The following is a 24,605-nucleotide window of genomic DNA, read 5'->3' as shown; positions in this document are numbered from 1 at the left end:
TGAGGGTTTGTTGTTGATGTTTATGACCAGTCAGTGTTGCACAGGGGCTGGGAGCTCTGACATCACTGCATCTGCTTTGTACCCACATCAGGTCATGTGGAGCTCCCTCATTTTTCTGTTGATTAGCTGTAAAATAGGGCCATGCCTTACATCTCTGAGATGCTTGGCTTTCAAAAAGCCGTTACTGAAAGATGACTTTTCTTCTGGTGTCATATGTTGCATTTTGCCAAGTAGCTGTGTTTGTTGGTAGCTTGAAGGGCACAGCCAGCTTTCTCAGTCTCTCAGCTGTGTTAAAGGGAGAAGAGATAAAGAGGTAACCTCACAAGTGCTCTGACTTCTATTTTGCTTCCCATAGTTTTGTATACTGGGAACTGAAAGAGAGCAGCTGTTGTGCAGAAGCCTGGCACTTCCATTTGTCCATGCTGTACCTGGCTGCGAAACTGATGCAGTCTTTGGGTCCAATTCAGCAACGATTATGGTGGGCTTTTGCATTGCAAGTTACTCTCATACACGTTGTAATGCCCTGACTCTGCCAGATCAACAGCAGAACAGAGCCAGACACAGCCTCTGAGTGCTGCAATGCAACTCTGTCACATTTTTTTAAGGTCAGAACCAGTACTCCTGTGCTGCAGCACACACAAAAAAGGGACGTTTCCCTTTAAAAGCAGTCAGAGAAGGGAGAAAAGCCTTGCGTAGCAAGGAGGAGACAGTATCCTCAGTCTTCAGGTGTCTGCGGCGGTGGCGGCAGCAGCCGCATCCCGAGTGATGAATGAGCATCCAGGCAGTTTGCGGGGAGCAGAGCACAAACCCCACTGCAGGGTGGTGGTGGGGACACCCTGGGGAGAGGCAGGCTGCTCGGCACCTCAGAGCTTGGGGGTGTCTTGGGAGAGCTGAGGGCACGGGAAGCAGTGACTGAGCAGGGCTGATGTCTTCATCATCCGCCTGTGCCAGTGGCTTCGGCAAAGACTTATCTCCCGCCCCCGTACTGCTCTGCTGAACAAAGGAGTTGAGAAACATAGCTTGACCCCTTGGCTTTAGGTGGGCTTGGGGCTGGAAAAAGCAACTCTATTTTAAAAGGTGTCGCAAGGGGAGGATAAAAAGGGAATTCTCCAGCCCTGAGTAAAAACTAAATATAAATCCTGTTTTAACCCCTTGCTCGATTTGCTCTGCTGGTTTAGGATCATTCCTGCAGAAGCCAGGTGATATTTCAGGTAGAATGAGGGCATTTCTAGAAAGACACCCTGATTTTCTGTAGCGGAAGGACACTGTGTGTAGGCTCATCTGAGCTGTGCAGTAAGCTGTTCGGCAGTGGCTAGGGAACAGAGTGATGGCTTGACTACATAGTTTGTGCTTCTGCTGGGTCCCTGGTGCGTTGTGAAAAGGGAATTTTGCACAAGACTTGGAGGTGGCCAGAAGCCAAGAAGAGAGGTGTGCAGCAAGGGCAACAGAATCAAAATGCTTATAATCATGTAATTCTGCCAAACAGGGCTTCTGGTAAATTGCACACTCACCCATGAAGGCAGTCCCCGCAGGTCATCTGGAAACCCTTTTGGTTGAATAATCAGTCTGAAGAAGCAAAAAACAGGCTGGGCGAGCTGCTTCTGGCCTAAATTTGAAAATTAGCCTCGCTCATTCATGTAAACTCTCCGTAGCTTTTCGCAGTCCCACAAGACCTCTGAGGTTCTGGGTCCATGGGTATAGCATCAGGCACTGCTAAGGGAAGGAAGCCTGCTGTGGGTTTGGCTGTTAGGGAGTTTCAGGATGACCTCAGCAGAGTAACCTCACTGAGGAGCTAGGCAGAGGTGCTGGCTCCCTTCAGGAGGCTACCAGGAAGGTATGCTTGGTTCAGGGCATACATACAGGTATTATGGAAAAGGATGAGTTTAGAGCAAGGAAAAGACGCAGCACTGCAGTATAGTTCCCTTTCCTTCTGGTAGAAATGTTGTTGTATTTGAAGGTATTCAGAGTGCTTTCAAGGGAGAACTGTTAGCTCTATTTTTCCTCTTTTGCTTATTTTCTGTTTCTGATTCAAAGAACTGCTTTGTATTTCCCTGATGAGAATGTATCAGAGCTACGTGCTGTATTTATGTTCCTGAAGTGATGCTTCTGCTCAGTTGTTTGAAGCTATAACTGATGAACTCAGACTTACTGTGGATAGGCAGCAGTTCTCTCTCCTGTGGGCTTTACGTGACTGATCATCTGCAGATCATGAACAAGAGAAGATTTCAGAGGCAAAACAGTGCTTCAGTGGTCTTAGAATGCCTGAGAGCATTAAATTACACTGTAAGGAAATACGTTACGTTTCTTGAGCAAGTACTGTTCCCACCAAGATGAGGAATGGGAGTGCCTGTCTCCTTGGTTAAACGAAGACTTGTCCAAAGGAATCTCACTGGAAGCAGCTCTGCAAAATGCATGTTGAATGAGTCAGACATAAGGACTGCCCACACTTCTTACTTGGCCACCAGAAACATTTACATTGGCCACCAAGAGCTTTAATACTAAAGGCATTTCTCTCATAGAGTTCACCAGAAGTTACAGTATAGTTTTTCCCTCACCTTCTAACATCACTGTTTTCTGTGGCGTTCAATGGAGCCCGGGCTGTATGAAAATGGTACAGACTAAAGCAAGCACTTGGGATGCTGTTGAAAGGGAAGTAATATATTTTCTACAAGTCCACAAGTACCCTGCAAGGAACATGGACAATCACAATGAAAAATCCCTTCTGCCTCGGAAAGAAGAGTAGCATGCAAAAGAAAATGCTAATAGCTCGGGAGCATTAGGAAGCATAAGAATGCAAAAGGATGTAAGACTGTGATCAAAGGAGGGAGAATTGCCTCCACTTTCTTTAACAGTTAAGTAGAACTCTGCAGACAAGAGGGCTGGCCTCTGCAAAGCACCCTGTCAACTACTATTTCATTCCTTCTCACTGAATGGCACCCAGATATAATTTTAGGACCCTTGAAAAGGAAAAGTACTTCTCTGTGTTATTGTGTTCCTCTGGCAAACAAAGTGTAAGGTGGGTTTAAGTCCTTACTTCACAGAGCTTTCCTGTGTACCTTGCAAGATTGCCTTGTGGAAGTCCTTAATTCACAGAGCAGATAGATGAAAGAGCCCTACCCTGCTGTCCCATGGAGTTTTGCAACAACCCACAGAAGGTAAATACTTTACCTGGAGTACCTGGGCTGTGAGTAGGGATTATTGCTGCATCAGTGCAGGAATCAACTTCAGGATAGGACACAGTACACAAGTTAAATTTCTGAGCCATATGTAAATTCATACTACACAGCAATGGGATACAGTATAGTCCTTGCCTACAGTATGAGCCTTCCTGCCAGTATTCCCTTACATTTTGTTGCTGTATGACAGATGGCAGCAGAGGGGCAGTCTGACAAAATGGCGTCTGACATGCAAGAATGGATGAAGCAAAAGTATGGAAATGAATTGCTCCATGCAGAAAAAAATCACATTCATTAATGCTTGATAAACATTTCTGGAGACAAAACATGGGATGTGAGCGCAGCGAGGCGGTGGGTGGTGCATTTCTGCAGTGGTAGCAGCAAGTTGTCACCTCCACAGATGTTTTTGCAAGTGCAACATACAGGCTTTTGTTCATAACTGACACAAATGCAGAGCTAATGGTGGTGACTCTTGAAAAAGTAACACTTTGTAGCTGAGACTTTGCTCTATCAAAGAATGTTATTGTGTTCTTTGTATCTGCTGTAGTTTCCATGGAAATAAATAGGAGACATTACTTTTGGAGTAGCCTATGTATGATAATGTAATGATCAGCTTCCCCTAAATATCTTGAGGTTTTGCATACCACCTCTTTAGATTCCCTCTGGTGCAAGAGCAACATCTGTGTCTGACTTCTTATGTCTTTGTAAGTCAGAATTCAACAAGTGAGCTGAGCATCACAGGCCCTGTTTCCTCCTATTTGAGGTTAATGCTGTGTTTCCTCAGTGTGACATCTGCCGCAGAAGGATTTTGGTGGAGCTTTTATCTGTCCTATGCTTGCGTGGGAGTCAGGAGAGGCTTTTCATGGAATAGAAGGCTTTCTCCTTTGGAAATAAGGGAGCTAATTATGTCTCCTCTAAAGAGAAGCAATTGTTTTTCTTTTTTGTTGTGAGAGGATGACATTTCCATCATCCCTCAGCTTTTCATTCCAAAACAGTGTTGTGATTGTGATGCTGAGTCTTGGAAAACTCCCCGATTTGCAGGTTGATTTTTGCATGTTTCAAACATCTGGGGACAAAATTCAGCTGACTGGTGAATGTGAACTCTGCTAGAAAATGCTGAAAAACTGGAGGGGTAGGTGGGTAAATCTAACCCAGCTGTCCATTTCATATATAGCTGCTTTCAAATTTAGCTTGCTGTTTTCCTAGTAAACTGTTTATAAGCACTTTGTAATCTGCACATGCAAGCATTATCAGAAATGTCTGGCAAGTGCAGGGGATTAAGATGTACAGGCCTAAGTTGGTATGATTTAAGTGAACTTCAGATTTTCTTCTGTTTTTTAATGATTGCTCTGCTGCTTTCAGGAATAGCTGCAGAAAGTGTCTCCAGCCACGCCTGTTCTCTTCAGAGAATTAAGCTCATTTGCTTATCATTTGGACTTTCTTTTAGCTTCCTGTATGTAATTGTTTTGTCTTTAGTACTTCCCTTAGACATGTATTATCTCCTGACATAACAAAGTGTGTTGAAGTGAAATATCTTTCAACTCAGTGTTAGATGTGTTGTGTAGCACAGACATGAAGGAGTAGGAAAAGTCTCAGGTAAGCAATTACACTCAAAGGTGACCATTCGGAAGATGCAGGACCCACATCATCTGTAGAAGTAATGAAAATACCACCTTCCTCAAGTTTAAAATGCATTCATTTAATTGGTCTCCATGCAGTAATGCTCTGTTGGCGGGTGGGTGCATCTGCATTGCAGCATACATAGTGTACTGTATATTTGGTCATAAAAGTGGTTGAGTGAGGTAATTCAAGGGAGAAATTTTCTACACTGCAAACTGTCACTATGTGGAAAAGATCATCTATTTTAGTTTGGGGAATGATTCAGCTCAGGTTTAGACTGGTAAAGTTAAGGAGTTCTGTGTTATGACCCAGAAAGACTTGGAAATACTGCAGTGGTATAAACGAGATTTGGACAGTAATGTTCTAGATGCAGCTTCATAAATAGTGAGGCAGGCCTTAGATTGCAAGACCCACCTCTAGGGACAAACAACTATGAGATGGAATTTGCTTTCCATTGCTGCCTACCTCTGATCTCATTTTGTAGGAAGAGTACCATAGACTTTGAGATAAAGATACAGGCCAAAGCTAAGTGCTCCTGAAAGTCCAAGCAGACTGAATAATGCATTGGGAAGTATAATGAAGATGTGGAAAAAAATTCTTTGATTCCAGAGAATAGCAAAAACTTTATGTCTTTCCTGCTCCTATATCCTATAATCTCTTGCCATTGTTAATGATCTGTAAGTAACTAATTCTTTCAAAATAGGAAGGATGACATTCTGTTTCCTGAAGGCCACAGCACTTGGTCATTTCACTTTTTGTGGAAGAAAACTTCCTGAGGAGCAAAGCTGGGGGACGTTCATGGCATGCAGATGCCATACTCAGCCTAGTGGCAGCAAGATCTCAAGGGGTCACACCAGAACTGCCTGTAGAAAGCAATTGTCTCTGGGATGTGTCACCAAGGACATGGGAAAGTTGAAGTGCTTTGAGATGCGCTCCTACCACTTTCCCACAAGCATGGCACTGTAGCTGGACAGCTGTCATCTACCTCCCAAGTCAGGCTCTGAGATTTTTCATCAAGATTTTTTGATTCCAGTCTACTTTGTGGCTGTGTGTAAGCCTTAGATGTAGCCTAGATATGCAGTATTCCTTCTGAGGTTTCTGAGTTCACTTGAGCAGCAGGAATAGATTTATACCTTGCCAAGCTTTGCCACATTCAGTAAACATCTAAGGTATGAATACTTGTCTTATTGCTGTCTGATTCTGAGAGTTTTGTGGGTTTTGATGAGCTGGGGAGAAGGATGAGAGAAAAGTGCTCATTCTGTTACTTCATGTTCACCAGAGTTAGTTTGACTGGACCATGGTGTAAGGATGTGCCCAGCACTGTCTGAGCTCTCCTTTCTCAAGGAGATTTAGTGAATGAGGAGAAGGAATGACTTTGCTTATCCTCACTGCCTGTTCAGAGATGCTTGTGAGCATCTCTTTACACTGTTGTTTGTAAATCTCCCTTGCCAAGAGGTTTCTTGATCATGATAGTGATGTTGATTGGCTGCAAGATGTCATCAGCTCCTCCAGCAATAAGGGGTCGATGTGTGATGGAAAAAATATGAGAAGAGCAGGGATAAAATAGCTGAGAAACAAAATGTTCCTTCATTGCTGCCTTTGATCTCTTAACTCCCAGCTGTGAGAGATCCTGGATGCTGGTGGCAGCAATCGACTAATTTTCTGTAGCTTCTGTTGCATGTACAAAACAGAAGATGTTGTCTTCACTGAGGGGAGTACAAAGTCTTGCTGTAATGTCTTTTGTTGCAGGCTGACCCTGGGGAAACACAGGGAGTGAGTACAGGCAGACTCAAGGCTGAAGTAAAATCTGCAGCTTTATTTCTCTCTTCTCTCTGCCTCTTGCTTTGTACTGCAGTTCCCACCACATTTGCCATCCTTTTTGTACACTGAAACCCAAGTACAACTCCCAGCCAGCATCGCTGTCTCTGCTGCCTCCTTGATGTCAAAGGAACAAACAGAATGGGCAGGCACTGTGGGGAAAGCTGTTGCAGCAGGGCTAGTATCATCTTGAAAACCTGGCTCACTTCTCAGCACTGAAGGACAGTAGCTGCAGGAAGGGGAGATTTTGCAATATCCATTGATGTGCCCAGCAGTAGTTCATTCCTCACCTGAGACTGGGACCGAGTCTATGAAAATAAATTTGCCATGAGAGTCACCAAAGAAGTGAGGTTACCAGGGTTTGAGCCTCTTTTCTGCTGGCTAGATTCAGATTGCCCAGAGATGAAGGTATTTCAAGGTCACTGCTGATTTCCCATGCTGTTAAGTCCTGTCTTGAAAGATATGAAGACATGTCTGTGGTTGAGATGGCTCTGCATTAAAAGGGTATCATCCCACATGTATATAAGTGGGCAGAGATGTTTGAAACCGAAGAACTAATTCATTTCTTTTTGGAGAGAAAACTGCTTTTTCAGGTCTTACCATCTATAGAAGGGATCACATTTGTTGAGAGAAACCCATATCAAAAGTGAAATACTGAAAAATCTGACCCACAGTTATGCATATTGAATTCCTTTTCATTGTTATAATCCAGATTCATATTCCACATCTATTTTACGCCAAAAAAATGCATGGATAGGAGCCTGATTGAGCCTGGGAAGAGACTCGGGTAGGATCTCTCTTACTGTTTCTTCTTCAAGTAAATGTATGCAGAGGAAATGCAGAGAATGCGTAGGCAGAGACCACAGGGGAGGCAATATCTGAGCAAGTGCTCAGAATACCTATTTTACGTAAAAGCAAACTAATGTCAGCATCATAAATAAGGTCTTGGCATCACTATACGCAAGCCAGGCTGGACACAGAAGTGGTAACACAGAGCTGGCACAGGTCAAGCTGGAGCTGCTGTTCACGCTGTAGTGTGCTACAGACTGCTGCAGACCCATTGGAGAAGAAGGCAGGGAGGCCAGCAGTTGCTTGACCTCTCTGAATACACAGCCACTGGCTCCACAGCTTGGCAGAGAGTCAGCTCTTGTCTCCTCTGTCTGCCACTAACAGGCCGCCCCTCAAGGTTCCCTCTTCAATGCAAAGCAAAGTGCAAGCATGAACTTTGTAGGTCTGTGTCGCCCTTGGCCTTGTTGTGGTTCCTGAATGAGGTCAGTGCTGCTGTTTGTCTGGGACTGTCTCTCTGGGAGTGGTTGTGCTTCAACAGCATGTTGAGAAAGTGGACCAAGGGGGAGAGCAGTGGTTTCTTCAGTCTCTGTTTCCTTTGCTGTTGGCTGTGTGGGGCTGTAGGAGGTGGTAAATCTCATTAGATACATACCATTTGCATGTCCAGGAGTTTTTTAACTCAGCTGAGATGAGACCCTGGCATACATGTAAATACAGATACCCAGTGAAGTGGCATGCAAAACTGAAAAGCAGAGGGATACAGTAGAAAAACAGAAATCATGTTATATGTTTTCCAGTGTTTGAAATAGTTGATGTCATTATGCTTTTCATGGAGCAGCACAGAGCAGCAGGAATGTCTGGCTTTCTGCCTCTGATCTCTGCAATGCTCCAGCTACTCTGCCTGCTCTCAGAGCATTTGTTATTTGCCATGTTTCTTTGAGATGGCCATTAAGGAAAGATTCAGAGAAGGAAACGGCATCTATCCTATTGATTACTTCAGGAAGAGTGTTAGGGAGAAAGAGTAAAGGACGTTTGTGTAAGACAATGCCGAAGAGATAAACAAGGCCAGTATGACTAATGGAGAGAGCAAGGAATAGAGAGAAAGAGGCTATCTGAGACATGTAGGACATGGTAGAGTTTATCCTTTGAAGTTTCTCCAAAAGCGTCCTTTTAAATTTCTCTTCCTATTGCTGATGGACTCCCTGAAGGATCCAGTCCGTGGTGCTGCCGGCATCTCCGCGCTGTCTCATTGCCTTTCCTGGATACTCCTAGTGCTCCTGGGAGCCACTCTGTCTTATCACATGCCTCAACCGATGCTTTCAGAAGCTCTGCACTGTGTTCTTGGCAGGACATTATGCTGTGCTGTTCTATACCAACTTTTGTGCTTGCCCATATTCCCTTAATGGGATTCAGCAGCTTCTGCCTCCTCCACCATCTCTGGCTCAGACATTCCAGCATTGTCTTTGGTGCTGCCATATTAAATCTGTAAGGTCTCTATTTCTCCCTCTCAGCTCTGTGTTTGGCACTCTGCACTTGTACTGTTTGAGGTTGAACTATCCATATCCCTCTGTTTTGCAGCTTGTTTCCTCTCTGAGTGTAGTGGTTGCTTTCCTGTAGCTGAGCGTAGTTCCCCCCAGGGCATTTGAATAGCAGTAAGTCCTTCTGGGGGAAGATGGGATACGAACTGCACCACACTCTTAGGCTGGTTTTGTGTTCTATAATGTACGTTTCTTGAAAAGAACCCAAAGAAAAAAAAAATGATTGTTCATGAGACCTGTGTCACAAGTGTATGTTTATTGGACCTTAGGGAGAAGAACTTGAGGGGAGTACTGCCTACAGCACTGCTTGTGGGGGCCAGGCACTGGTTTCTAAGTTTGGGGTGAGCACTACAGAGTTAGGGTGGCAGGGACAGCTTTAGAGCAGCAGCTGTCACTCTTTGGAAAGTCTTGGCAATGGCTCCTGATTTGGAGTAATGGGTTTCTCATAACAAACTGGGCTGTATGTGAGTCATTTTGTTTTTTTTCCCAGATGAAAAAAAGAAAACAGCATTTTGCTTTGGGTAAAAGCAAGCAGCACATCAAAATTAGAAACCAAGATAAAGGAGGGGGGGGAAAAGGCAAATAAAATATTGGGTCCTTTCCCCCACAAAGAGGCTGGTGGTTTATGCTCAGTCCCCTGCACTGCTTGGTGCTGGCAGCCAGGATGAGGCACTCACCACGGCGATGGGGGCATAGGGAGACTCTTTGCCTTGCAGTATAAAGGGGCTGATTCTGCTGACTGCTGGCAGGGCCTTGCGCGTCACTCACTTGCTAGCAGTGTACCACCAGGCAGCAGATAATCTCAAGTGCTGAATGAATAAATCCACTCCTTGTCAGCTCCCATCAGTGTCCCTTGCATGAAGCCCTGATGCTTCTTAAAGAAGCATACGCTGTGGTTAAGTCTAATGGCTGTATGTACTCTGTAGCCTATGGCAGAGGACTGAGAAACGCTGCAGGTGTTAACTGCTGAGTTAAAGCATGAAGATCTCGGGAGGGATTTTCTATGATTAGATAACCACTGGGCTCCAGACTCCATTACTTCAGGGCCTTGTAATCAACAGGCCAGGCCAGGTGGCCCTGCCTGCTGTGGAGGCGCAGTGAAGCCAGCAGAAGGGACATGGTGAGAATTCTCAGTCGTTATGCCACATTTTGAAATTCACAGCAGCTCTTGCGATGCAGTTTTGAAGGGACTGTGGAAAAATACTTGTTTCAATAAAGACAAGTGGAAACTGACATTCTATTATAGCAGCAGTTTGTGGAAAATGAGTTCCCTACCGAAGATTCATGGCATGAAAGTTTGCACATGCAAATTTTAACATCAAATATGCAACTCGCTTGTTTGTAACACATACCTATTTTCATTTTCATTTATGGGGAAATAACTTTGAGAAGCACACATGCAAACAAAAATTGTGATAGAACGAGCCCATAATAGAGCTTTCAATAAAATGAAGAATTGCTCAGCTTTCCAGTAATTTTGTCTGTTTGTTGTGTTTTGTGCAGCATTGTCGAGCTGCCTGATTCTATGTATATCTAAATCTAGTTTCCACTCCTCATTTACCCAGTTTTTATAGAATCTTCTCATAATTGCTAGTACTTAGTGGAAAACCTGAATTCATGTTAAAGCGTTTAATTAGTCAAAATTGTGTAATAGAAGATTTCTTCCAGATACCACTTAATGATCATTAGAAGGTCTGATTCAAAGCCCACTTAATTCAATTGATGTCTTTTGTTGACTTCAATACACTTTGAATCTGGCTCGCTATATTCAGAAATTTGAAGCTAATGGCTGGAATAGCAGCAGGAAATACTCTCTTGTAGGTGGCCAACTTTTGTGGTTCTCCATTTGCTTCTATAATGACCTGCTGAAGAAGTTTGGGATAAATGTAATGAAAGGCCACTTTCACTAAGTGAAATATCAATTAAACGCAGAGCTGCAGAGGAAGATCTTGTAATGTTTCATCGTTTAAGAACTGTTCTTTTCCACTTCTACCCTGTTTGTGTTTCCAATGAAAGTAAAGATACAAGGAGTCCAGTATGATATTGCTTACATTATAGTAATGACTTAAGTTTGTTTGGAAGAATGATATCCCCACAGCAGGGATAGGGACATGCTGGGTTTACAACTGTAAACTTGTATAAAACTATTTCTATTTAAATGTTGTACTCTCAAGAATAGTCTTTTTTATTATTATTCTGTTATTATGGAAAAGGATGAAAAGCAAACTTTGGTCATCACCAAAGTGAGCCATTTTTAAAATAATTTTTAACTTTCAGACCCACATAAGCTTCACGGTAGCAAAAGTAGAAAGACTGTAAGGTCTGTTCATGGAACATGAATTGGTATGGCAAAAACGCAGACTTTCTGGAGAGCTGGAAGAGATTCATTTCTTGCTGTCTGGTACTTTTAGTTTTGCCCATTAGGAAGAATTCAAAACACATGCACAGCCTGCAGGGCTTTCTTGCTCCTCACCAGCCAGGTCACCTATTTGAATGCGGATACAAGAGGGAAGGAACCTTTCTTCATCACTGAGACATATGTGATGAAGATGACACGCGTGGCTCCCTCCACCTGCTCTCCTTGCCTTGTATGTGAATTTGCACCATGTTTGTCTGTGATTTGGAAGGCGAGGGAGCAGAGCACTTGTCAGCTGTGGAAACTGTGCTGATGAGATGGGTTTAAACAAGAGAGATTCCTCTGGGAGAGAAGGAGGGTGAAGTAGAGGCGGCAGAGAGGAAGTGGAGCTTTGCAGCATTCCTCTAAGGGTCGTGTTGCCCTCATGTTGCTCTTTGTCATTAGCTGAATCACTGGAGCATCCTGTCAAATCAGCCTCCTGCATAGATTTTTAAAGCCTCTAATTGGCACCTGCACGGTTACAAGTTAGCAGTGTGTCTCCATTTGCCCTGCACAGACTTCCACTGCTTTACCCTTTAGCTCCAAGGCACTGGTGTGCTTCACAGCCAGTAATCTGCTCTGGTATCAGGCAGCCCAGGCTATTGCTGGGATCCCATCACATGCCCTGGTATCTGTGTAATGCAGAGGGCTCCACTTTTTTTCCTTTTTGTTTTAACTACTATGCAAATGTTTCTCCATGTGTACTGTTTAGCACAGATTCTGAGCCTCCCCAGACAGGCTATTCTGAGTTTGGCCTGTTTTCTGATAATTGCTTCTGCATTACAGCAAACACCCCTGCAGGGTTTCTATGCTCTCCTGTCCTTGCCAGTTCTGAGCTGGACAGCACTGTGTGGCCTGAAAGCACAGCAGTGCACAAAAACAGACATGGCAATAGCTGCCAGAGCTCTAGGGAAGAAGGCAAAGCTACCTGCTTTATAAGGCCTCTTCTGTTTTGTAGGAAGGTGACACCACTCCTTTGGTGCCAGGTCCTCCATCAGTAAAGTTGCTGTTGAGATCTACAGTCTGCATCCAGCACTTAACAATTTCTGGCTTCTCTGTGAGAAAGGAACCACGAGAGCCACCCAAAGACAAAAGCTGCAGCAGTCACTTTGAGAAAGTGGCCCACTGCTGGTTTCTGGGAACCCTCATATTTCTTTGGAAGAGAGAAGAGACGGGGCACTGCCATAAGATGTTTGAGGAAGATCAGTTTGGCTGTTCAGAGACCTGGGAGTCTCTTGTTGTTGATGCAGTACAGCTGCCAGTGTCTTGTCAGCGGGCCCAGAATGAGAAGTATAAAGACTTCTCCTTCATAAAGCTCCTTCTCACTGAAGGCTTGTACAGGGTCCCACTTTGAAGGGTAGGTTGGTTTTTATCCCCGGTTTATTTGCTTTTTCTCGTCTAATTTTCTCTTACTGAACACAGGCCGTGCAGTACTATAACTGAATCGCCATCTCTGAGCAGCACTCATAAATCACTGCCTCATCTCTTGCTTTAGGACAGTAGCCAAGCAGGACCCTGCCGAGATGCTGCTATCCATCATTTACTTGGTCTGAATGTGCTTTGCTGAAGCACCCACCAAGAGGTTTTTTGGAAGTGAATCTCCAATGCAATCATTTAGCACATCTACAGGGAGTTTCATTGTACAGTTGCAGGAAACTCACAGGATGGAGAATGGGTTTGAATGACCACTGCCATAGCTAGAGCAGTGGTTGTGTTCCCCTTGACTTATGGGGTCTCGCTAATCCAAAGGGAAGTGTGCTGTGGGAGCTTCAGCTTCTGAGCAGTTTTGGTGCATGATGCTGATGTCTGAATCTGATTACTATGGAAGAACTGTGAGGGGAGTGGGTGCTTTTTCTGTTTTGCTTCTCCTCATCCTTGAAGCAAATCCAACTTACGCAAGCTCTCTGCAAATGTCACTGTATCCCATAGGGTAAAAGAGTAACAAGTTTTTTTGAAGAGGAGACAAAAATTACATAAATTAGCTCTCCTGCCATTTTGTTTTGTTGGAGTAGCTGTTCAGTTGAGATCTACTGAGGTCTTGTTTCCTGTTTGTATAAGTGGCTTTCATCTGAGTGCTAGTCCTGAGCCAATTATGCCTATAGAGCTGTCAGCATCAGGTACTGTGTATCTCTGAATAAATACTATTTCTGAAAATGCTATGTGCTTACATGTGTACACACTGATGCACATACACAGTTCCAGTAGAGCCTCCTGATACACTTTTCCTCACTTCCTTGTAGTAGCTGTTTCCAGAGATCACAGGCATGGAAGTGAGTCTCTTTTGAGTCTGCAGTGGTGTCTCTGAAGGAATAAGACTGACACATGAAAAAACACACTTTTCTCCATCCTGATACATGAGAAAGGCCAGGTGTGATGCTCTTGTGTGGTAGCATCGAGGAAGAGAGATCTGGGGTGATAGCCAATGTGCCAGGAGATCCTCCTCCTCTTATTGCTGGAGAACAAGCACTTTCTAATTTCCTGCTGAGTATCTTACTGGCACTCAAAGAAAGTTGTCTGTGTTCAGGTTTAGTAGAGGGTGATATCTCAGGAAATTAAATGACATCAAGAACTAAGGCTATACTAGAACAAGTTCCTAATTATTTGTCTGAGCCCTGCTGAGGAGATGTTCAAGGATGCTTTTGTAGTTTGTTCGTGTTTGGATTCTTAGGATAGCAGCTTCAAGACAATCATTTATTTGAAGAACTGAAAAAAAAAAAAGCCCTATATAGTTGTTCTTGTTTTCTTCTTTAGGGCATTTTCTTGACTTTATGGATTCCTGGAAATTTCTGTGCTGCTCAGACGCCATGCTATTGCAGAGTTTATTTCAGTTATCTACAGTCTCCACAGTTCTACGTTAGCTCACTTCAAGTTAGCCTGGGTCAAATCAGAACAGTCACAGTGTGGCTTTGAGCAGCACTGAGCAATTTTGCTAGCAGCTGAGGAGCTGCTCTGACTTCATCTCTAATGAATACCCTTAGTAATTTCAAGTTAAAACCACGCTGCAGTCATGATAGGAATTTTGGGTAAGAACAAGACTTGTGCTAATTACAGAGACTTAGTCACAACTTATTAACTCAGTGTTGAAGACGCTCTTAGAAGTAGCTCTGCTTGGGCAGATTGGGAATTGAGAGAAAACAAGGTCTTACGCTTAAGGCTCTGAACACCAAAGCTCCAGTAATTGGGTTTAATTTCTTGTTGTATCTTGTACTTCTTATGTCACCTCTTTTATTTCTTTCTCATTCTCTGCCTCAGTTCTGAAGCTCTGAAATAACAATACTCTTTTGCCCTTCTTCTCCCCCACATACGATGCCAGTTCTTCAGGATGGGAATTTTCTCATATCGATGGAGCATGCAGTGCATAGTGCAGTGTGGCCAGTTGTGCATATGAGAAGCCAGGAGAGCCCACAGTGCCATGCTGGAGCTTCTGTACTTTGAGGATACGTCAGGGCTTTGGGTGGTGAGGCAGCAGTAGTTTCAAATACTCCTAGAGCTCCTGGCACTGGTTTGATTTGGGACTCTTCTTTCAACTTTGAAATTTTGCCATTTTTCTGCCCTGCATTGCAGGGAGTGCTGAGACCAAATAATTAATAAATGTATGTATTTATTTAGTGTTAAATACTGTTATAAGTTGAAGAATCCTATGCATATCAAGAGAAGTGGGAAATAGGTAAGTGGGAAGAAAATGTGTTATGATATATGATGCATTCCAATATTTAGCTTCTAATCTTCTGTATTTCTTTTTGTTGTTTGTTTTTTTCCAGGTGGAGCGGGAAATAGCCATCCTGAAGTTGATAGAGCATCCCCATGTTTTAAAGCTGCATGACGTTTACGAAAATAAAAAATATTTGTAGGTATTACTGGCTATTGCCAGAGAAAGGGGAAGGGAAGGAGGAAGGATGGGAGGGAGAGGAGGGGGTTTGGACCTCGCTGGCTCTTCCAAAAGAGCAGAGCACGTTGTATTTGCACTCTTAACCGGTGTCCATGTTTGATACTTAAATGAGTAAGAAACAGAAAGAAATTTTACTGGCTTTTCTCATTTTCTTCTCTACTTTCCTTATATGCTGTTTCATTTTCCTACTTAAAATGGAGGAGAGAGAACAAACCAATGTTTTCTATCAGCCAACAAGAGAGGAGGAACATTTGAAGATTTGTACCTGTACTATCAGGAAACATTTGCAATCAAAACTGTGACAGACTGTTAAGTGAATAATTTCGATATCCTCCTGTGCCTAATAGTTTTCGCTGAATCTCTTGATGCTTGCCAGCAGTATTTTAAACATGCTATCAACAACAATTTTTATTTTTGAAGGCTACTGAAACGTCCTCATGATTTTGCAGTGGCAGTTAACTAGCAAAGCCTTCTTTTTTCAGATCACTGCAGTGCCAGGCAGGGATGCTGTCCACAGACAGAGTCATTTCAGCTTGACAGGGCACTAGACACGTTGAATCTGTTGTCAAACAAACAGGCCATATTAATCTTGGCACAACAGGAAAAAAAATCAATGCTCTCCAAATGGAAAAGGGCAAACCAGTAGAAAACTCAATGTTATTTTCATCTTCTTAGCGGGTTATTGCAAGTAGAAGAGAGTGTTTAAATGAATTAAACAATTTTTAAAAGCCAGCATCCGTCAGTGACCTCTCCTCAATGTCACAATGCAAGAAGGGAATAAATGTTTACCCAAAGAAAGCATTTTGAATGAAAGTAACAGTCCCTCATGAGCTTTTCAGCCAGCCTTGTTACTGGGCCACTGAACTCCTTTTCTAGGAAGTGAGGCTTCTGTGCCAAAAGGTTCGCTTAGTGGAGCAGTCAGTAATTTGTTTTGGATTCCCCATCCTCCTGTGGGGCACAGCCTGCCATTGGCAGTGAAGTGGGGTTGCCAGAGTGCACTCGTGCAGGCACGTGGTGTAGGCTGGCTCAGATGCTCTCCGAGCTGCATACTGAGTGCTCTGTTCTCAGTGGCAAAAATGGTCATGACTCCATTAAGTGTGGTTTGTCCCAGCTGAAAACAGAGGCCCAGATCAGATGCAGTCTGCTCAGTGTGCAGGAGATGGTTAGCACATATGAGGCTTTACAAGCACAATGTTCTCCTTTTATCCTGAAAAGGAAAGATTGGTACCATTTGAAAGAGTGCATGCCACTTTATTCTGGTTTACAAGAAGTTAAAATCAGCCCCCCCAGCTTTCTTTTAGGTAAGAGAGAAGTTATATTCCTGTTTATTTGAATGTTTCACAATTTAGATGTATGTGCACACAGACACATGGGCACTGGCATAAACCCAGCCTGCAGCTTATGTTTTCGAGGTCAGTGTAGTGTACTTGGTGAAAACAATGTAGGAATTGTGGCAAAAAAACAAGGTAGGAATACATGAGGGACAACGACTTGAGGTGAAGAGATGGATTATAGAAGCACTGAAGCTTTCTACTTACTCTGAACACCTGCAGAGGCAATAGCTGAGCTAAGTAATCCTTCATCCCTCCCAGAAGGCTTGGGGCATATTTTGCTCCAAGCCAAGAATATCTAGTGCTCAGAGCAGTGGGAATAGCCTTACATGAAGACTTCCAAAAAATGACTGTATTTTCTGGTAGATTTGCTATCTTCCTGATGAAAATCACCCTGTAAAGGGAAGCATCCCATATCTTCAACCTGTATCTGGAGTTCCAGGCTTCTAGATATGTTGGGCTCCAAAGCAGGCTGTGTCAGTCACACAAAATTATCTTTCTGCCATAGCTCCTGGCTCTGTAAGACTGAGCTGTCTGCCTCTACCCACAAAAGCACTGAGTCCCTCTGCTGAAAGACACTGATTCTGTGAAACTGCCAATGACTCCTAATTGTAATTCATTTTTTATTAGTCACTATTTTAAAGAAAGGGCATAATGCAGTGCTGCTGCCAAGCCTCTCTATTTAAAATTAGAAACAGCCATAGCCTTGGATAAATCTAAGAAGTGGAAAAGAGTGCCTGTGTTAGGCTGAAATGTGTGTGGGATGAGAAGTGAGGATGAATGTACATTCCTAAATAAGGCACAGTGACCTCTGGTTCTCACCAGCATCAAAAGAGGGATTGCTCTCTGGTTGTGGCAGCACCTTTCCATCATGCCTGCCATTTCAACAGTAACGACAGTGGCATCGTTTCAGAGAAGCTTGTGAATTATGGGCGATATTTCAGGTGCCAGAAACTAATCACGATGCATCACCAAGGAGTGTTTCCTCGATAAACGTTAATTTCACAAGTCGTGTTTGACTCTTGGTTTATGATTTCATTTGTGAAAAGGGGCTTTAGTTGAGTAGATTCCTAATGCATCCATGAATCAAGTTCTTTTTCCATAGTTTGTTTAACACTATAAATGAGTTTCAAAAAATAATAACAAAACTTTGTTAGCATGTCTGTATTAACCTAGTAGTTATTTTTCTTTTTTTAAATTTTATTTTTTTTATATTAAGATGATTGGAAAGATGGAGATAGTAATGAGCCCTAAGACTTTGAACTCTGTATTCTGCATTTTCACTTGTCATACCTAACCATAAGGCCATGGACTACAGTTCTAGGTACACAGGGGAAAATGCTGCTCCACAGCAGCTCTCTGTATGTGTACCAATACAGCATCCCAGACATACGTTGTGTTGGCTAAAATAGCATTATTGCACACAGTTGGACTATCTAATATTTGTTGTGTGATCACACTGACAGCCTTCAAGCAAAATTGGGTCCCCACAGTAGCAGATAATTTAAAAATAGCTATAGGCAATCAGTGCCTCCCTCTCTCCCAATAGATGATGTTAACAGACAAAACAGCCTGGAAGGATGATCAAGGGGATCACCCTTCCCATTTTAAAGATAGAGAGTGAGGTAAAGCAGCCTGGTATTGGCTAACCCCAGAATTCTTTTGCTGATTCCTAATGGAAAATGGTCAAATGAGCCACCAGAATTTAAATGTGCACCAATAATTGTGACTAACCAAGTTCAGATGGTCAGGAATTGATGAGGAATGTGAAAAAACTAAGGGAATAAGCAAAGAGACAACAGAATTGAGCTTCAGACATATTCATTAATGTGTGTTGGAGTGGAAGCATTCCTTTGGTCACATGGTTTCTGCATTGCACGTAAACCGCAAGAATTTGGGTGATAGTCCTCTTTCTTCTGTGCTATGTATGGTAAAGGTCTTTCCTGAATTGACCCTAGATGGTGTTTAGTAAGGAAGGGAGGAGTTCTTACGATATTAATGGCACTAGCAAAGTGAATGAGCCAGAGGTTCTTACTAGCAGACTTGTTGAAGAAAAAATAGGGGGAAACGTGCAAAGACCTGTCCTTCAGGAGTGGCTCAGATTTTTTCTAAGAAGCAATTATATGTTTTTATTTTTAAATCACTTGTACATTTACATAATGTACATTTAATGTATCTTATGCAGTAAACTCAATTTTTCTTTTAATCTTATGAAATAAATTGTCCGGCTGTTGAAGGAGCTGCTAGCATGGCAGTGTGCCATCATGTAGTCCAGTGCAGAAGGACCTTCCCCTTCTGAAGCAGATGTGTCAAAGTATTATAGGTGACTCTGGAGAAGTCCTGATAGGGCTGGCATCATCTGTTCCATCTCATTTCATCATCTGTTTAGTTTAAATTATGGGAGTTTTGGCAGGGAATGGGAATAAGACAGAATAAAGATGTCGTCGTACTGCTCTGTGCCCTTTTCTTTTAGTTGTTTGTATCTGTATTTCTCAATTCCCTTTCTATCAGCATGACAGTATACATACCTGTGCATTTCTGTTTGCAGGTACATACAGATATTTATATAGCCATTATTTATATCCATGCATTTGTTTATCTTTTTAATTTTCTGGGAACATTTATTTTAATCTCTCTAGGGTCTGACTTACTCAGCATTTTAAGCAGAGAGAGTGCTTTGAGAGTGGACATCAGAATATTGGCATCGTCTCCTGTTCTCTGAAATGCACTGTGCATTCATCAGCTCTTTTTCCAGGCACAACAGTTCCCCTTCATCATTCAGCAGCACAGTGCTAGCTCTGGGCAGGTGCCCAAGCCTCACTGCAATGTACACAACACGCCACCTCCTGATTTCAGAGGTGAAGGTGCTTCCCAGTGAGCCAGATAACAAAATTAAAATGTCCTCCTCCCTGCGAACAGCTCACATTCCTGGCTTAGACAAGGCTGACTGCCAGCAGGAGTCAAAGACTAACAGCTCTGGTGTTGTCTGCAGAGGCATTCATACTGCTGGTCCTATCCTGCAGGGTTTTGCTGTAATTCTGTTCCTTTTTTCTTGAAAACTAATTGTGAGGTGACAGAGGATGCGAGAAACAGAAGAGAAAGGTTCTGCTTGTTCTTTTGTTACCAGTAGCACAGAACTTTGGCATTCAGCCCACCCATGGGGGGAAATAAGAAAGGCAGAATGAATGCTCAGAACGTTGGGGTGGTTTCCAAGAGCTCAGTGCTGAAAATCAGTTTCTTGGTAGGCACTCTTGATAATCTGGGTGTGGGGTGTTGGATGCCATGGATATAGTGAAAGAAAACACAACAGAAATACTCATAACCAGCAACTTTGGCCTCTTTTCTTCTGTGACAAACTCCAAGCACAGGTGGCTGAGGGCAAGGCAGGCAGTGTTAGGAGCAGAGCCAGCATGTGTGGGGCTGTGCATCACAGGTGGGCCTGGTGATGAGGAGGGACGGAGGGGAGCAGTGTGGAGGTGGTGCCTCAGCCTGCAGATGGATGCCAGCTGGGCACGGAGCTGGGCCTGCATAAGAGAAGGGTTGGTGGGTAATGCTACAGCTTGCACAACATGGCTTTAGCTCTGCAGAAAAATCTGGCTGTGTTTTCTCCTCGTTGCCCAGCAATGTGTGTTTGTGTAGCTCCCATGGCTTGGGAGGAAACAGGTCCAGAGTGCTGCAGTTCTGTGACGTGAGTGAAGGTGAAGAGGAGATGCAACTCCACATCCATATTGAGTTGCCAGAGTTCTCCTTCAGGCCCCAGCAGGTAACTTTGTGTGCATCTGAGCTTTGGGTGTTAAAGGCCGTTTAGCTCTCAGAAGTAAAACCTGGGGGTGTACTGCCACTGGCAAACCTGTGGTAGTGAGGTGGTGGGTGTTGCCTCAGCTCTGCCTGATCTGTGAGGAGGTTCCCTCCCTGCCGGCTCTCTGCCTTCTTTTGTGCCCTGACAGGATGCTGCAGTGCCTTTGCTGTGCTCGAACGCCTTTAATCCACCATAAATATCATACACCAAGCATAAAAGCATTAACTCTTCCTGTCTCTCCCACTTCAGAACCCTTCAGTCTCTTCATGTCTAAACATAATTATCAGTCAGATAGAATCTCCACTCAAACAAGCAGATTGTAGTTAAACTCTTTTTATGTGAATTCTATTTCATGCACATTTTCTTGCTGATGAGGAATAAATAGAAATAAAAATAGAGAGCTCCTGGCCCAGTTCCAAATTAGGGTTTAAAAATTCATGCCCACCATAAGAATTTATATAACTTCTGAATAATTTATAGGCTGCGCCAATAACAAGGGCCTTAATATCTGATAGAGATTATTTAATCAATAGACAACAGTGCAGTGAAAAAGCTGTCAAAGAATTACAGCATGTCAGTCAGAGCTGGGCAGCTTTTGTTTCTTTCCCTGCTATGCTTATGTTATTATATATATACACCTGAGAGAACATTTTTCAGATTGGTAGCATGGGAGAGGGGTTGCCAGGCCTTTTTGTTTGTTTGTCCTAAAGAATTTTCTTTGGAAGCTTCTTTCTGGACAGTTTCATTGTTGGATATTTGTAGCACTTTACCTGAAATACCTTGTGTTTCCATATGAGCTTTCATTGAAAAAGCTCGATCCATTTAATGCTTTCATAGTAATAAATATTTGTGCTGCACCAGAGGTTCTAATTTGTGTAGCTGTGAATGTGTCATAAATTTTGTTCATCTCTAATGCTAGGAAAGCAGGATCTGCATTCCCACACAGGGATGCATAGTGATGGGCTGCTGTGGGCTATCCCATCTGGCAGGAATTGTAGTATTTCACACTGTTCTTCCTAATGGTTAACAGCCAGCTTCTACAAATCATAACTAGGATGTTTGTTGTTGTTGTTCTGCCATGGATATCTGGTAATGCATGGTTATGGGGTTTTCCATATCAGATAGACTGTCTTTGACGTTATTTTATCAAGTATTGCTCAGAGCCAGCTTGTTTATTTTTTGAAGTCCTGCTTTAGAGATAGCATTTTGCTCCAACAGAAGCTCTGTGAGCTACTTCTCAAAGTTCCCTGGAGCATGGGGAAGATGGCCTTTAATAAAACATAACACAGCTCACCAGATGGGAAGGAGGAATTGTCACCAAAACTATTTCTGTGGCTGTTTTAAGTGATACTTTTGTAGTGCGATAGCACAAAAGCAATCTGACCATGAAAAAGACCTTACTATGCTGGGAATGGACAGGAAGGGGACAAAGAGAGGGTCTCCACACCAGCCAGCCTGTAATCACAAACATAAAACAGCTACTGAAAGCCTTATGATGGAGAAGCCAAAGCTGTTTTCAAGTATCATGGCAAAGAGCTGCCTTCAGGAAAGGGCTGAAGACGTAGCTCTGTGGTTAGTGACAACAACGTGTAGAGAGCATTGTAAAAGCACAGAATTGTTTGCCTGGAAGTTTAACAAATGGATGGTGGAAGCTGGCTGTGGAGGTTGGTCAGAGGCAAAGGTCAACCTCAAAAAACTGAGGAAGAAAACCTAGATTGATTACAGGGAGGGGGCAGGAGGGACTTGGAAGTGAAGGCAGTTAGTTTGGGTTAGATAGAGTATAAAAAAGGAGACAGAGAAGGTGCGGAAGGAGCAGTCAAAATGGAGAGCTAAGTACATGGTAATGCAGTGATTATCTGATACCTATTTTGAATTGCTAACAGCGGGACAAGGATATATCAAGATGAAAGAGATGATGATAAATTAATTGAGATACAACTTGTCTAGCTAAAATTAGACAAGAATTTTTAGCCATTAATGGCCTCAAATTGTGCCAGAGGAAGTTTAGATTGGATATTAGGAAGAATTTCTTCATGGAGAGGGTGGTCAAGCATTGGGATGGACTTTTCAGAGAAACGGTGGCATTCCCAAACCTGGAGGGTTTAGTAATGGGACTTGATACGTCAGATTGACGATCTTTAGTCTGACTGCCCTTCTGCTGCCATCTGTTGTACAGCAGCAAAATGTAACAGAATATTGGCAGGAAGGTTTAACTTGTAATGTCATACCACCAACATTTGCCTCTGATGTTGCGGGCCAACATCATAAAATGGAAGGCATTACTTTCAGATCAACTCTTGTATGATTCTACAATAGGAAAATAATTATCTTAGATCTCTAATTAAAAAAAAAAATGTCTATAAGATATTAATAAATCCTGAATCATAATCAAATAAGCAGTGTTTCCTCTAGGGGTAAAGGAAGAAGTGGGATGGAGTGATGAGGCAGAAATCTGTTTTAGATTTTGTTTGTGTTTGAGCTGATACTAGGACAGTGAAAGACATTAAAGATGAAAATCAATGTCTTAGTTTATTACGGCGAAAAGGAAGAAATTTGTGCTCATTTTTTTAGATGAAAGCCAAAATGTTGCAATTTTTTAGTGTTTTTTAGAAAAAAAAGCAACAGCTTTGGATCTTTTGACTACTGGTAATGGTGTCACAAATCCTCACAGCCCTAACAGGTTGGCAGCATAGTTGGATATAGCAAAAATATGATGGATTGTGTTTGTTTTGTTGAATTACATTTAAATTTGTTGTTGATCATCAAATATTTACTGATAGCTCCCAGGGAAAAATGGACCATCCACTGTGCTTATAGGAGTCCTACTGACACACTGGATTTGGAAAAGACTAAAATGTCTTGAAAGACAGTGTGTCAGGTGCAGGAATGATGTGTCACCGATGGGCTGTGTGCTGTCGTATCTTGTCATCTGCAGCATACAGGCAATTTGGGGTAATGAAGAAGAGAGGTGTAGTGCTTTTTTATTAAGCTTCCACCCCAAGCTACAGAACAAGCTATAGTCAACCATTGGGAGTCTGCTGATTCCTAATATAGTCACAATCTGAGGGGCACAAGGGTTGGTCTAAGGCCACTTTCTGCATATTCATCTTGGCTTACTCCATCTCTTTTACAGACAGAAATCATCCCTCCTTTCCTGTACTGTTTGGTTTCTGTTATTATTTGTTTATTGTTTGGGTAAAAGAGTAAACAAAGAGTAAAGTGAAATGAAGTGTAGTAGGCTCATTGCAGTGAAACAAGAAGCAAGGAAGGAGTCAAGAAGCAAGGAAGGAGTCAAGGTTTTTCCTTTTCTAAGCTGCATGTATGTTTCTAATATGTTATGTGTTAGATCATTTGAGGTCAGGAACTTGCTGGCTTTTACTGGGGAGGTGGTGGTGCTGGGAGACAGATGGTAAAAATGACAAAGGGAATAGTCAGAATGTTGCTGCACCCAATCTCTCTGCTCTTCTCCAACAGATGGAATCATTCTTGCATTAAGCATTGAGCTCCTTTGTCTTGAAAGACCAAACTCTTGTTTTCTTGGAGTTTTGAATCTTCACCATAGATTTTTTTGTATTCTGACTTGTACCAGGAGTGTGAAGGGATATCGTGCCGGACTCGGACCTTGTTGGTTTTATGAAAGCTGCTATACCCCTCTCGGTATTATCCAGCAGGAGGGATGTCTGCCACCAGCCTTTCCTTTCCTTGAGCCTTCTTTGCAATGGCTATCACAGAGCAAGGTTGTTTTTCTTTACAGTAGAGTGACCGATGCCATCAGTCTTACATAGACATAATGTACTTCCTTTCATTAGCTTATTCTAATTGAAAAACACTTCTTGAAAGCCTTTCAGAATGTGTATGTTCTTTTATGGAGTTACTCACACATATATAGATAGTTATACATAGCATTTAGTGGGGATTGTGTATCTATATGGTGGTAGAACTGGCACAACGCTTGGAAGTACTTTCAGCCTCTTTCTTTGGCCTATTTGGAAATCACGTGTACTGCTCCTGTGCCATGTAATGTGCTGGCACCACATTGGCTTGCACAGAGATGGAGGCAGGTGCTGAATGATGCCCTTGTTTCATCAAAAATCTCCTAGTTGGGGGCTATCCTAAAAAAAACCCATCGTACTGTAGGGAATAGGGTTGGCGGGTGACCAGCTGCAAATGTGAGCTCAGAAATGCAACATAACCATATTGTGCTTGTGGAACCATCCCCGCAGCATTTATTTCTTGTACTTGACCACTGGGGA

General features: G+C 42.9%; 1 protein-coding gene across 30 annotated transcripts in view; it reads left to right on the top strand.

The window, feature by feature from the left end:
- Positions 1-24,605, top strand: part of BRSK2 (BR serine/threonine kinase 2) — a 282,398-nt gene that overhangs the window by 165,618 nt on the left and 92,175 nt on the right. For all 30 annotated transcript variants that reach the window (XM_085548415.1, XM_032444841.2, XM_085548405.1 and 27 more), the window contains exon 3: positions 15,095-15,180. In XM_085548415.1, coding sequence (XP_085404541.1) covers positions 15,095-15,180 — 86 coding nt within the window. The remainder of the gene's footprint in view (positions 1-15,094; positions 15,181-24,605) is intronic.

The sequence above is a fragment of the Coturnix japonica genome, chromosome 5 (assembly GCF_054131305.1).
Source record: "Coturnix japonica strain WE chromosome 5, WE-NBRP24, whole genome shotgun sequence".
In the NCBI taxonomy this organism is placed as follows: Eukaryota; Metazoa; Chordata; class Aves; order Galliformes; family Phasianidae; genus Coturnix; species Coturnix japonica.
Note: the sequence above shows the minus strand (reverse complement) of the source record. Positions and strands in the feature narration are given on the sequence as shown.